Genomic DNA, 14,643 nt, shown 5'->3' with positions numbered 1-14,643 from the left:
AGTTCTGATATCTCTACAGGAGGGCGAAGTATGTATAAACAGCTCGGTTTTGCTTGTACCTTAACAAGCTGTATCTTAACTTCGCCTGCCCTTTCACCAAATACAAATAAGCTGCATGAGTCCAACTCCACCTCCCCTCACACAAGCATCCACTCGCTCTCAATCCACTGCTGCTTATGCACAAGCTCAGATTCTGTACGACATCGAACTGTTGCAGCTTCAGATCACAATCTGGCATCGTGACATGCTTCACCTTGGGAATGAGCTTGGGGGATTCTCAGGTTTACGCGTTCCCTCCTAATTTTGAATGTAGCTTGGAAATGAATGAATCATTTTTCCCACTCAGGGTAAACCAGTTTGTTACTGTTTAATCCTGGCTTGGAAGGGAAGAGTGTGTGGTATGTTACATTCAAGGCATGGCTAGTTGCAAAAACAGAAATATGCCTTTATGGAAGGAAGAAAGAACTGGGGAGGAGGGAGCTGAGATTCTCCTCCACCTTGTTCCAAGTGACAAACCAGGGTTTGTGAGTCATGCCAGAGTTTAAGCTATATCCCGACTTGCATGTGCAAATGCAGGCTTTTAGGAAGGATATCCTGGTATTACAGATGCACACGCTGCTGTCATAGCCAGCAGAACCTTTACTGGTTTACTCTTATATGCCTCCTATCTTTATCTTACAAGACTCAGCCGGAGATACAAGGAGTCCCTTCCTATGTTTTGCTTGCATTTCATTTGGTTAAATGCCCTAACTTCATGGACAGCTTGTTAATAGTGGCTGAAGTGGTAGCGCAGGACAGTTTTGAGGGTTGTGTATTCTCCTGGAAAAGAAATTATTGTGGGCCTCTGTAAGATGAATTCTGCAACCTGTGTACATCCTAAGTGTAGAGCAAGTGTTCCCCTTTGCCTAAGTCTTTTTTTAGAAATTGTGGGGAAGAGAAAGGAGCTCTGTCAAAAATGTGATTTACTAATCTCTCTGAGATTTCACACACACCCTTATCCGCACATGTACGGACTTTCGAGAATCGGTGCCCCCTTAGACTCTCGAAAGCTCATACTCTGAAAATCTAGTCAGTCTTTAAGGTGCTACTGGACCCAAATCTTGCTCTTCTACTACAGACCGACATGGCTGCCCACCGGAAACTGCACAGGTAAGCATCTAGTTACAGCTCTGAAAGATAGAAGCAATGCTATTTTTAAAAGGAGATTCTCTGGAAGCTGAATTCTGCATTGCAGTATTGAAGTTCGCACACACGCTCGTTCATACAGCCTTGGCTGTTCTACAAGTCAACTGCATTACCGGGCTATTTGCATAGCTTTGAATAAGTCCCCCAATATCTGCTGTCAATGCTTGGCATCTTGGTAAGGTCGTAGTTTGCAGAAAAAGGGTAATGTGCAGTCAAGCAGGCTCGAGGACTAGAAATGTTAGAAACCGGAACCCCGGTGCCAGCATATCTCCTGATCTCTTCATTCATATGCAGCATTACACAGAAGGTTCCTCAAGTTTATGTTATTATAAAGGAAGCTATTCTAGATTTTTTTTCCTCCAGCCAATACCCTACAGTTAGAAGGTGCTCAGAGAGCTCCGCTATGGAATATACAGTAGGGTCAAAAGAAGAAAGTTCATTATCACTTGACCTTCCGCTTTCACCATGTAGTCTCACGGTTTGGATTTTGCTGCAGTTTCTTGCTTCTTAATTTCTCTTGGTCGGAATCGCTGGCTCAGCTCCTCAGTAAACACCGGGCAGCAAGATTTCTAACACAAGGGGAAGAAAGGGAGAGAGGAAAGAGGTGTTGCGGGTTGACCGATTTTGAACTTCTATTCCACTGTGGAACGTGTGCACAGGAGGGTTGTTAATTTGCTCCTGCGATCTGTTGTGTACTATTAAAGCTCTAGATTTATTGAGGTCAGTTTGGAAAGACCTCAGCCATCGAAGTTGTTTAATGAAGTCTTCCAAGTACTGACCTACATGAGAGAAGATTTGCCATCCCCAGCAACATCTAAGGATCCAGTTGAAAAGTTTCCTAACCTAATTTAGGTAGATTCCAGCTTGGCTTTTGGGAACATCAGGGGCATAATTCCTGATGTCACCTCCAGTTTGGTGTGGTGGTTAAGAGCGGCAGGATTCTAATCTGGAGAGCCGGGTTTGTTTCCCCACCCCTCCGCTTGAAGCCACCTGGGTGACCTTGGGTTGGTCACAGTTCTCTCAGAGCTCTCTCAGCCCCACCCACCTCACAGGGTGATTGTTGTGGGGATAATAATAACATACTTTGTAAACTGCTCTGAGTGGGTGTTAAGTTGTCCTGATGGGTAGTATATAAATTGAATGTAATTATTATTTATTATTCTATCTGTTATCCATGTTATGGAGAGCTTGTCTGGTACCTCTTTTCAACCCTGGACAACTAAGCAATAGCTTTTTCTGTGCTGTCCATCTTTTTGGGAACAAGGATTGGACCTTGGCCATCATAATATCTGTCCTATGAAGAGGAATCCAACTGCCTTGAGCCAGTTTCCAATGAAGCAATCATAGCCTATATCCTGCATTTCTAGAAGTCAGAGAGAAGGCCTTCCCTTTGTGAGAAGGGACCCGCATGACTTCTCTGATGCAAAAATAAAATAGCTCATTTTGAAAAAAACAATTCATTATGAGCAGCCTAGCGTTGAGGGGGTGATGGGTAAAAAGACAGATGAAGGAAAGTTCTGCTTAAGCCTTCAGGGTTTCTTTTTTTTTTTTTTACAATAAAAGAAATAACATTCCCTAACAAGCACCTTCGTTTTGAACAAAAGTGGATTGGAAGGTCAATTCACACGACCCGTACCGTGTGAAGGAATGTTGTTTTTCTATGTAAGCGGCAGGCTTTCAAGACCTCGCTGCAAATATGAGTGTGAACAAAGTCATTGTGCCTGCTTGCTGTTCAGAGTTTGGAAAGGAGAGAGGCAATAACCCAGTGACACAGCCCCTGCTTAGCATCCGGAGCATACCAAGTTCGGTCTCTGAAGTCTGCAGTTAAAAGCATCACAGGTAGTGGGTGTTGCAAAAAAATGTTTCTCTGCCTCAGACCTCAGAGGTCTGATGTGGTATAAGGCAGCTGCGTAAGAGTAACGCTAAAGCCAATACGCTTACCTTCTCCTGGTCAGCAGTGCGCCGGCTTTTTTTGGATAACTCAACCACCGCAACAATCATTCCTAGCGCAAGACCAAGGGCAAGGATGAGAAAGATCCCCCCGAGGGCTTGGGGTTTCAAGGGGCTCCACTTGTCGTGATCGTCCTGAGAGCAGCTGCTCTCCCACCACTTGCTCCGTAGGTAGTCAAGGTCACCGGATTCTCCGAGTTTCAGGATCGCCACTGACAGTTTGTTAGTCCAGGCAGACCCTAAGGATAGAGATTAAATGGTAAAGGCATTGTCCCTTCCTGGAAAAGGTGTGGAGATTCCTCCAGTTCCACCCTGATTAGATCCAGAGGAGTTAGCCATGTTAGTCTGTAGTAGCAAAATAGAAAAGAAAATGATGCCTCTCTCACAAGCCCTGGGTGGAAGACCTCTCCTTGCCTACGGACAGCCCCCCAACATTAAACGACTTCTTACAACCATGAATTAGCTAGCAGAGTCACCAACACAGGGACCAGACCCTGCAACAGACCCGGATGCCAGCTCTGCCCTCATATCTACCCAGGAAATACAATTACAGGACCCAATGGCGTCAACTACACTATCTCTGGCTCTTACAGCTGCTCATCCTCCAACGTAATATATGCCCTCATATGCCAACAATGTCCATCTGCTCTGTACATTGGACAAACCAGCCAACCTCTGCGCAAAAGAATAAATGGCAACATCCAGAAACCAGTGGGAGAACACTTCAATCTATCAGGACATTCCATCAAGGACTTAAAAGGTCACTATAGTTCAACAGAAACCTTTCAAAGACAGAATCCAACGGGAAGCTGCTGAATTGGAATTCATACGTAAATTTGACTCAGTCAGGCTTGGATTGAATAGAGACTATGAATGGTTATCTCATTGGAATTCATATGTAAATTTGACTCAGTCAGGCTTGGATTGAATAGAGACTATGAATGGTTATCTCATTATCAGAAGTAACTGATCCCATTATCAGAAGCCACTGATTGCATCTACTCCCCTCTCCACCTATATATCTGACCAGTTTCTTTTGGCCCTCCATGCATCTGATGAAGAGAGCTGTGATTCTCGAAAGCGTATGCTACAGTAAAGTTGGTTAATCTTAAAGGTGCTACTGGACTCTTTTCTACCCTGATTAGAGTTTATTCCAGTCTCAGGGAGGGGTTTAACTCTGATGGTCTTCCAATTTTGCATAAATTGGAGGAGCAAAACCCAAGGAGTAGAGAGCGAATACTTCTGCCCATTCTCTCAGCCTCTGGAGAGACTTCAGGCAAATGCAGAAGGAGGGGCGAGATTTTGATCTCATGGTACTTCTGCAATCCTGGAAAAAGTGCAATTATGTATGGGAACTTCAGCAACAATAAACTAACAGCTGCTCCTTTAAATCTAACTTTTCTGAAATATTGAATGCAATTTTTGGCATAATATGTAGCTAATTTATATTTTTCCTTGTTTCTATAGTGCAGTACAACTGTGCACTTCAGCAATCCAGATGGTATCATTAGGTACTGCCAGTGTTTTGCCAAGGTTTCTGTAATCAGGAATGCTTTAATACACACGCTGTCAGGGAGTCTTGTTCACTTAACCACCATTCACAAGTTTCTAGTCCCTGGGGCAGTGAACACCAGCTTAAAATATCAGTTGTGCTTGCAGAATCTGTGGGAGCCATAAGAGCACGGAACCATTTTTTTTTCCTTTTGGCATCTCCATCCTTCTGATGACTCAATGGAGTGATTCCGCACACGTTGGATAATGCACTTCTAATCCTCTTTATAGATCATTTGGAACGGATTTTTTTGTGTGCGGAACAAAAAATCCACCTCAAACGATTGATAAAGTGCACTGAAAGTGCATTATCCGATGTGTGCGGAATCAGCTAATGACCCTTATTACTAGGGTTAAATAAATCTGCCCCTTTCCATTTTTTTTTCACACTTTGTCATTGGGAAACTTTTTGTTTTGCCCGTTTTTCGTCGCACAATATAGTTCAAAAATCAAGTTCAGTTTTCTTCGAGGAAAAGCAAAATAAAAACCTGGGCATTTTCAAGTTAAAATAGCTGGCTTGTGAAATTCACAACTTGGTCTCTAGTCTCTCTGTATTGTTTTCCTTCCATTCTCCACCCACCCACCTCATTTTTTCTTTCTGTTCCAAATTGTCTATTCTTTGAGATCTGGGCAGAAGAATAGACAATGCACAATAAGTAAATAAATGCAACAGTTTCATTTGCATTTAATTAGCCCAAGCCCAGGCTTTTGTGTGTGTGTTTAAGCTCTAAACGTGACTGTCTTCATTGTGTGTGCACTGAAAGTTTTATTCAGTCTTTCTAGTGGATTCTGCAGTTTCACCAAACACTATGTGTTCTCATATGCATACACACACAATCTTCAAGACTCTCTTTGCACCTTGGTGTTTAAAAATAAAAGCTTTGGTTTTTCAGAATGCCAAACTCTGCTCAGCAACTGAACTGTACATCCAGCCAGATAGTAGATTAAGGGGCATGTTTGTGAACACATGCAGAAGTCAAGCATGCACTGAAAATCAGGAATATGGAAGGAAGGAGAGGAGAGCTTTAGGGTTCCAGAAGTCACCTGGGATGGTCTGTTAATAGCTCAACAACAACAAAAAAAGAGCCAAGCTACAAGTGACGCCTTACACAGGTTGAACACTTGTCAGCTTCCCTCAAGTTTTGATGGGAAATGTAGGCGTCCTGGTTTTACAGCTTGGCTCTCCATTACAGCTGCAAGACCAGGATGCCTACATTTCCCATCAAAACTTGAGGGATGCTGACAAGTGTCCAACCTGTGTCAGGCATCACTTGTAGCTTGGCCCAAAGACTTATGGCACAAGAAAGTTGGCAAAGACAACTGTGATCCTCAAAAGCTTATGCTACAATAAAGATGATTAGTCTTAAAGGTGCTACTGGACTCTTTGCTATTTTGGCACAAGAAAGACAGTCATGAAACCACCTTCTCCACCTGTTCGAAGTGGTTTTTAGTTAAACTTTGAATGAAAATAAAGCACCGAGGAATCTTTTGAACACACGAACGTACAAGGCGTCCTACAGGATCAAAAACAGTGTTTGATCCACAGGCAGAAGTGAGGAATGATGGGGCGGGATGAAGGAGTTCGCACTACACTCTAGCTGCTATTAGGGACATTTCTGACAGTTCACAGCGCTTGGGGTTTTACCTTGTGGTGTAGCAATGCCAAAGCCCCGAGCCCCAAGGACCTCTGGAGACCGGACCAAGTTGCAATGCCGAGCAACAGCAAGATCTTGAGAGACAGTTTCGCCGATGAAAGCATAGTTTGAATCCAGCACGAGCTGAATTGCCTCCTGATAGCTTTTGGGCAAAACGGTGTCCTTCTTGTTCATGGATTCATAGACCATCTGCTGGATTGGATTCTTGGAGTCCTGAAAGCACAACAACATGGAGCAGAAGACTCATTGAAAAAGCACTTTCACTTGTGGAAATCATCCAGGCCAGCATGGACATGTGTTTCATTGGCACGGCTGAACACTATAATAGCTCAAATGCAACTTGGTTCCTTCAAACATAAAGGACAACCCCCCCCCACACACACACACACAACATCCCCCTTCTAAGGTTGTATGTGAAAAGAATGTTCTTTCCTGTGATAGGGAGGGGATGCCTCTTTGAAGATGGATTTCAGGTTTGCATACGAGTAAAAAAAAAATGTAGACAATGCAGGCAGGTAACACAGCAAGCGCCACCTTAGGAGGGATGGTCTGTTCTAGATCACAGAGGGGTACACGTGATGCTTCCTTTGACGGAATCAGAGCTTTGCTCTGTCAAGGTCAGACTTGTGTACTCTGACCAGTTCTCCAGGGTCTCAGGCAGAGGACGTTCACGTTATCTGGTCCTTTTAACTGGAGATGCCAGGGACTGAATTTTGGATCTTCTGCACGTGGTGCAGATGCCGTATCACTGAGCTGCGGCCCCTCCTCATAAACACATGATTGTAATTAAAGAGGCATTTCCTCCTGGTTGGGGGGGGGCATGCTCCTTCTAAAAAGGAACCAGCTACTTGTGGATTTTTAAATTTAAAACACTCTGCTGCCTGATAAATCCATAGGCAACTTTTTTAATCTATCAAAAAATACGTAATTGGTTAATCACTGAAGCATTTAAATTTTTAAAAAATTATTTTATCAGTGCAAAGCAAATGCAAAAACAAAAAAAGAAAAGAACCAAACAGGAAAAAAAAGAAAAGAAAACAGTGCTGGCTACAAAGATATTTTTGGCAAATCTATACATAAGTATCTATAGAAGGTTTCCAAATATTTGAAAGTAGTCCATACAAAATTGCTGTCTGCATGCGATATGTTCAAATGTTGATAAGTTTATAAGATCCTCGATCCAGTGAATTACAGGAAGTGGGTTTTCGTCGTTCCAATGTCATAGCATAAGTCTTTTAGCAACTGTACAGGTATGGAGGGTCCTTTTTAAAAAAAATTAATTTTAAATGTTCTGCCACCTGATATATCATGGGGCACCTTTTTAATCTATCAAAAATATTTAATTGTTTAATCACCTAAACTTTTCAATCTTGATTGATAAAGATTTACGCTACACTTGACCTAAGCCAAAAGTATGAGAAGCAATGATAAAGACCCACTAAGGGTGAGTACGCTAAAGAGGTTTTAATGTTTATTATTGTAGACATATATACAGAGTAAAAATATATATGATAAATAGCCTGCATACACCACTGGAGGATGAGAGCATCAGAAACGTGTATGCGTGCATGCATGTATGAAAAATCAAAAAGAGTCCAGTAGCACCTTTAAGACTAACCAATTTTATTGTAGCATAATCTTTCGAGAATCACAGTTCTCTTCATCAGATGCATGGAGGGCCAAAAGAAACTGGTCAGATATAGAGGAGGAGAGGGGAGGGCGGAGTAGATGCAAACAGCTCTTTCTGATATGGAGATCAGTTTGCTTCTGTAAAGGTTCAGAGGAGTTAGCCGTGTTAGTCTGTAGTAGCAAAATCAAGAGTCCAGTAGCACCTTCAAGACCAACCAATTCCACTGCAGCGCAAGCCTTCGAGAATCACAGCTCTCCCCGCCAGATGCTTCTGACATCAGACGCATCTGGCGGGGAGAGCTGTGATTCTCGAAGGCTTATGCTACAATAAAATTGGTTCGTCTTAAAGGTGCTACTGGACTCTTTTTGATTTTGCTACTACAGACTAACACGGCCCACTCCTCTGGATGCAGGTATGAAAACAACCAACAGGATCACAGATCTGCTGCTAGCGACTCAGGAGCTCTCGGCCAGCCCACCTTGAAGTAGCGGAGGGTGGAGGAGCCTGCCATGGTCCCGAACTCGAGGTGCCTCTGCTTCACCAGATCTTCAAAGGTCTGGATGGAGAGCTGCTCGGAGCCAGACTCCAAAACGAAGCTGAAACCAGCAACGTAGGCGGTCAGCAGCACGATGCTAAACAGCCACCAGATGGCAGAGATGATCCGCACAGAGAGAGACTTCGGTCGAGGAATAGCACCTGCCGGGATAACACGGAATGGGATTTGAACTACCACCATCGAAGCATTGACAAGGAAACGGAAGGTGCCTGAGAAAGGAGAAACCAGGCTGCTGGTGTTTTGGTTAGGGAGGACCTCTGCACCCATTTTTGCACCCAAATCATTCTTGTGTCCTCTTTGTGCGAACTGATTTATTTTCATGCCATTTTTTGTCTCCTTAAACCAGTTTTCCCCCATAAAATGTAAGCAGTTTTTCGATGTTATTTGCACCACGATCAATCAGCATTATTTTATTTTATTTATGTCATTTATAGTCCGCTTTTCTCACTGAGGCTCAAGGTGGATTACACAGTGTGAGATTAGTTCAGTCAGTATCAACAGCATTTCAATTAAAAATGCCATAGGGTATAAATAAATACAAGTTTACAAAAACATAGCAGTAACAAGACTCCGATACAGAGTTGAAGAAATGCTGAAACAGAACAATTTATTGATTTTATTGGATTTCTATTCTGCCCTCCCCGCAAGCAGATTTCTAGGACTAACATTGTGTTGTATGTATAAATTTCATATAAAATTCAGACAAAAACCATAACATTCACACAGTCTATAATAAAAGCCATCTAGCAACTAAGAACATCCGAATTACAAAGCATGTGCTCTCAGCTGTAGCTTTTATATGCATTTATGTATGATGCACTTTGCATAAAAAGCTAACAACAATCACACAGTTTACAGTATTCAAGGAGTTTTGCATATAGTATCTTGTAATCTTTACAAACAGCCATACAAAATATAGCGCTTTTTTTCAGCGGGAACGCAGTGGAATAGAGTTCTGGCACCTCTTGAAAATGGCCGCATGGCTGGTGGTCCCACCCAGATCTCCAGACAGAGGGGAGTTTAGATTGCCCTCCATGCCACTGGCCGTGCCCCCACCCAAATCTCTGTCTGGAGATCAGGGGGCGGGGCCACCAGCCATGTGACCGTTTTTGCCAAGGGTGATTTAAACTTTAAAAAACTCCCCCCTTGTTCCCGCTGACCCAAAGTGACATCATTGTGCGGTCCTGAGGTCCACCACTGAGTTCCACCACCTCTTTTCCTAGGAAAAAAGCCCTGACAAAATAGGCCAGTATTATGATCTTATCTTGTAAAGCAACTCTACAACAAAGTTTGTTGTTATTGCCCCATGTTACAGAGGGGGGGTGTTTGTACTGCTTGTTGAGAATAGCATGTCTAAGCCCCCCCACCCAGCCCAGATGGAAACCTCCCCAAGATTTGAACTGACAGCTTCCCCAATCACAATTTGTTCTGACAGTAAAAAGAATACAAAATCCAAAATAGAAGCAGAGTATCTAATTAACTGATGGAATATCTGTATTTCTTAAAACACAAACACATTTATCTTACGAATGGAAAAGAATGCTTAACTTTTTCAGACCTGGCATTAGGGTCAGAATCGTATGTTCTGCCAGTTTGGTGTAGTGGTTAAGAGCGACAGGACTCTAATCCGGAGAACCGGGTTTGATTCTCCACTCTTCCACATGAAGCCAGCTGGGTGACCTGGGGTCAGTTACAGCTCTCTCAGAGCTCTCTCAGCCCCACCCACCTCACAGGGTGATTGTTGTTATGGGGGTAATAATAACATACTTTGTAAACCACTCTGAGTGGGCGTTAACTTGTCCTGAAGGGCGGTATATAAATCGAATGTTGTTGTTGTTACAGGTCAAAACAATAAGGCTGTCATTCCAGGACACCTACAAAAGCTTTTAGAACAATTATTTTTAACAATATCTGTATAGTTAATACTACAGTCCATTTTCAATCGTGATCCTAAGTTCATTGCAAATTCAGCGGGGGGGCAGGGAATCCCAGTTCTTGCCGTCTTTCAGGTACTTTACACACTACTCAAAACTAAAGCAGACATTTCACTGTGCCTAACAATAACTGCACGCTTAACATTTCTGGTTTTGCTTCAATTACCGCTTTCTATAAAACATTAGCTTTTCCACAGAGCCAACATGTACAAAAGAAATGAAACTTATCATTATGTTTCCCTTTATATCTTCATAAGTAAGCGTGCCAGAGACTGAATTTGAACAGGGAAACACTATGGTTACGGCTCTAACTTAAAGTGGGGAAAAAGCTAAGGACGGGTAGGTATATTGGCTCTTGAAATGCACAATTGGACATTAGCGGTAAGCTAGGATAGGTGGTTTCCCTGCTGTTCCCACCGGGTTTTACCTTGTAATGTAAGCGCTCCTGCTCCAAACCACAGGCTGTTCAGGAAGGTAAAAGGAGTTTCATCATTTCCGTCCCATTCACAGGGACTCACTCTGCGAAGAGAAAAGCAGCTGTATTACGTTCCTTGTAGGAATATAAAGTTTGGGACAACTAATTCTCGAATAGGGATTCTAAAAAATTGCATGTCCCTGATTGTTTCACTTGAAAAGCCTCATTTTGATTTTGTTCCTCCCTCGGGCAAATCAAACCCATGAATTTTTTTTACCATTTTCAATGGTGGTAGTGGTAGAGAGTGCCCTCAAGTCATAGCTGACTTATGGCAACCCCCTGGTGGGGTTTTCAAGGCAAGAGACTAAGAGAGGCTGTTTGCCATTGCCTGCCTCTGCTGCCCTGGTCTTCATTGGAGGTCTCCCATCCAATTACTAACCAAGGCCGACCCTGCTTAGCTTCTGAGATCTGACGAGATCAGGCTCACCTGGGACATCCAGGTCAAGGATTTTCAGTGGTAGGTTTTGTTAATTTTTCACTTTTAAACATATGCATTTTAATGCTATTTTGGCGTAAAATGCCATAAAAGAAATTGAGAACATCATCAATGAAAACAGGCAGAACAGAAAGGCTTGCAACAACATATGAAAACAAAGAGGAACAAAAAAAGCTTATAATAGTATACCATGAGGAATAAATTAACTAAATAACCCGAAGCTATCAGGAATCCCGAAGTGCCCATCCACAGATGTGACCACCAGTTTCTGCTTGATTCACTGCTGTGCTGTGCAGCCAGTATCTGATGGGATCTATCAGTCCAGATGCAGACACACCAGAAAGACCCGTTGACATAGGAGGCTACCTGTTGCATCTCTGTAAGAGTATTGACCTTCCCAATCAGTTTTTTCTGTGGACGAGTAATCCTGTTGTGGCTCTCCATTGATGGGGATGATCCAACATCCCATTCAGAGAAACAGCAGCAGAACTACCCTCAGTGGAGGCTTCCTACTGTACCTCTGAATGAGTCACTGAACTAGGCTCATCTAATCATGACCACCATCCTCTCAATATGCAATTTAAGGCCAAAAAACAGCTCCATATACACTGGAGCCGTGCTGGGAAAGAGGGGGTTAATTCATACTTTTCCCCTGCTCAAAATCAGTTGTTGGTCTAACACCGGCTGATTCCGCACACGTTGGATAATGCACTTTCAATGCACTTTATCAATCGTTTGAGGTGGATTTTTTGTTCCGCACACAAAAAAAATCCATTCCAAATGATCTATAAAGAGGATTGGAAGTGCATTATCCAATGTGTGCGGAATCACTCACCTTTTAGGGCCAAAAAGAGAAGGGAAATTTTACCTGGCGGCCAGGAACAGGCAGAGGGAGGAGACCACGTAGGCGGCCAGGATGCCGGCCCACATCTCCTTGCTGAAAGGGGACAGGAAGTGGAAAAGGGAAGCGTCTTCGCAGGACAAATCCTTCTCCAGCAGGATGCCGATGCCGGTGTGCAGGAAGGGCTGGGTGAAGTCGACCACGTCTTCTCTTACCGATGTGATTGTTAATGGGGCAACAGCAAGGTCTGCCTCCTAGGAGGGGAAGAACAGAGGTGGCTTTTGGTAGTCTTTGGGGAGCTGGGTGGGTGCGCTTTTCTTGTTGCACACCGTCATTTGCTTTCCCGGAGAATATATAGCTCCTCCTTCTGCATTCCTGGTTGAAAAGTCATTGTTGCCCAATGCAGAGGCATAACATCAAAAGTCACCCCAAAGTTGGTCTAGGCCCAGGACAGCCAACTGGTGGCCATGATATCGTGGACATGTGGTTGGCTCTCTGGCCTCCACAATCTGATATTAATGCCCTGGTGAGGGTCATATGACATGGCAAAAAACAACATTAGCTGAAATGTGCATCAGAACCACTAGATTTAAAGTGGAGGGGAGGAGTGTAATTAGACTTGCCAACTATCAGATGGGTTCTGGACATCTCTCAGAATTACATTTGGTCTCCAGACTACAGGAATCAGTTGCCCTGCAGAAAATGGCTGCTTTGGCGGGTGTACGCTGTGGCATTACATCCTGCTGAAGTCCCTCCCCTTCCCAAACTCCACCTTCCCCAGTCTTTGCCCCCAGATCCCCAAGAATTTCCCAACCCAGAGTCGTATGTACAAAAATTGGGAATAACAAACGAAAAACTTGAGACATTGCAGTGCATTAGAAATGCATGTGTGTAAAGTCACACATCAAGCCACAACTGACTTACGGCGACCCCAGCAAAGGGCTTTCAAGGGAAGTGAGAAGCAGAGGTGGTTTGCCAGCGCCTTCCTCTGCAGAGTCTTCCTTGGTGGTCACCCATCCAAGTACTAACCCTGCTTAGCTTCCAAAAGCTAACCCTGGTTAGCTTCAAAAAGGCCTTTTTCTCAGCAAAGAGGGCAGTATTGTAGGAAAGCAGTCCCAGATGTTTTACTAATGAGTTAGGATTCGGAACCATACATCGATTTCACCATTATGTTGCCTTACATATTATCTGTTGCTTTAAATATGTACTCCTATATACTACCTGTGCTTCATGTTGTTCAGTGTAAGTCCTAGAATTGATTATGTTCTGTTTCAGCAATTCCTCAACCCCATAATGGATCCTTGCTAATACTATATCTTTGTAAACTTATCTTTTTACCCCATTACATTGTTTATGGAAATGTTCTTGACACTGTATGGAAATGCCTGCTCTTGTCCTTGCCACTAATTGTACTAATCTCACACTATGTAATCCGCCTTGAGTCTCAGTGAGAAAGGCAGCATATAAATAACATACATTAATAAATAAGATAAGATAAGATAAGATAAGATAAGATAAGATAAGATAAGATAAGATAAGATAAGATAAGATAAGATAAGATAAGATTGGGCTATACCATCTGGAATTCCCCAGAAGCAAGGTAAAATTCACATACAAAATTTAGAAACATACCCTTCCCACTACAGGTCCATCCACATTTTGTATTTGGAGGAGGAGTTTTTGGGGGAGAGCTCACCTTCCTCACGATCTCACCGATCATCCCTGACCAATTCCCGTTGGTGCTCATCGAGCCGTATTTCCCATCCTTCACGACGCCCACCTTGTACTTGAAGTGCAGCATCTCAGACAACTTCTCCAACAGGTCAATGCAGTAGCCTTCCAGTTCAGTGCCCCTGGCCATCACATAGGGGTCTTCCTATGGATAAGGCAATGGAAACTAGCTAGAAGAGCAGGTTACAGATTGTCCCTTCCCAAAGGCAACCAACATACAAAGTTGCCTTATAGTTTGGCCTCTCTAGCTTGGTACTATGTGTTCTGATTGGTAGAAACTCTTAAGTGAGCATGGCTGTTCACAATAACAATATAATAATGATGATGATGATAATAATAATAATAACAATAGCATTCAATTTATATACTGCCCTTCAGGACAACTTAACACCCACTCAGAGCAGTTTACAAAATATGTTATTATTATCCCCACAACAATCACCCTGTGAGGTGGGTGGGGCTGAGAGAGCTCTGAGAGAGCTGTGACTGACCCAAGGTCACCCAGCTGGCTTCAAGAGGAGGAGTGGGAAATCAAACCCGGTTGTCCAGATTAGAGTCCTGCTGCTCTTAACCACTACACCAAACTGGCTCTCCTGTTTCAACACCTGTTTCCTAAGATGCTTCATCTGCCGGGGGGGGGGGGGCAGGGGAAGAATTAAACCTGAGGTCTTCTACATGCAAAGCAGAGACTCTGCCACT

The 14,643-nt window shown here is 43.3% G+C and overlaps 1 protein-coding gene across 1 annotated transcript in view; it reads right to left on the bottom strand.

The window, feature by feature from the left end:
- Positions 1–1,658: 1,658 nt before the first annotated feature.
- The window catches only part of LOC129344865 (probable glutamate receptor), a 37,865-nt gene continuing 24,880 nt past the window's right edge, over positions 1,659–14,643 (bottom strand). Inside the window, exons 4-10 of the mRNA XM_055001776.1 lie at positions 13,910–14,089; positions 12,241–12,467; positions 10,889–10,980; positions 8,450–8,667; positions 6,332–6,554; positions 3,127–3,374; positions 1,659–1,754 (exon numbers count right to left, since the gene is read on the bottom strand). Of these exons, the coding sequence (XP_054857751.1) occupies positions 1,659–1,754; positions 3,127–3,374; positions 6,332–6,554; positions 8,450–8,667; positions 10,889–10,980; positions 12,241–12,467; positions 13,910–14,089 (1,284 nt within the window). The remainder of the gene's footprint in view (positions 1,755–3,126; positions 3,375–6,331; positions 6,555–8,449; positions 8,668–10,888; positions 10,981–12,240; positions 12,468–13,909; positions 14,090–14,643) is intronic.

Source organism: Eublepharis macularius, chromosome 17 (assembly GCF_028583425.1).
Source record: "Eublepharis macularius isolate TG4126 chromosome 17, MPM_Emac_v1.0, whole genome shotgun sequence".
Classification (NCBI taxonomy): domain Eukaryota; kingdom Metazoa; phylum Chordata; class Lepidosauria; order Squamata; family Eublepharidae; genus Eublepharis; species Eublepharis macularius.
Note: the sequence above shows the minus strand (reverse complement) of the source record. Positions and strands in the feature narration are given on the sequence as shown.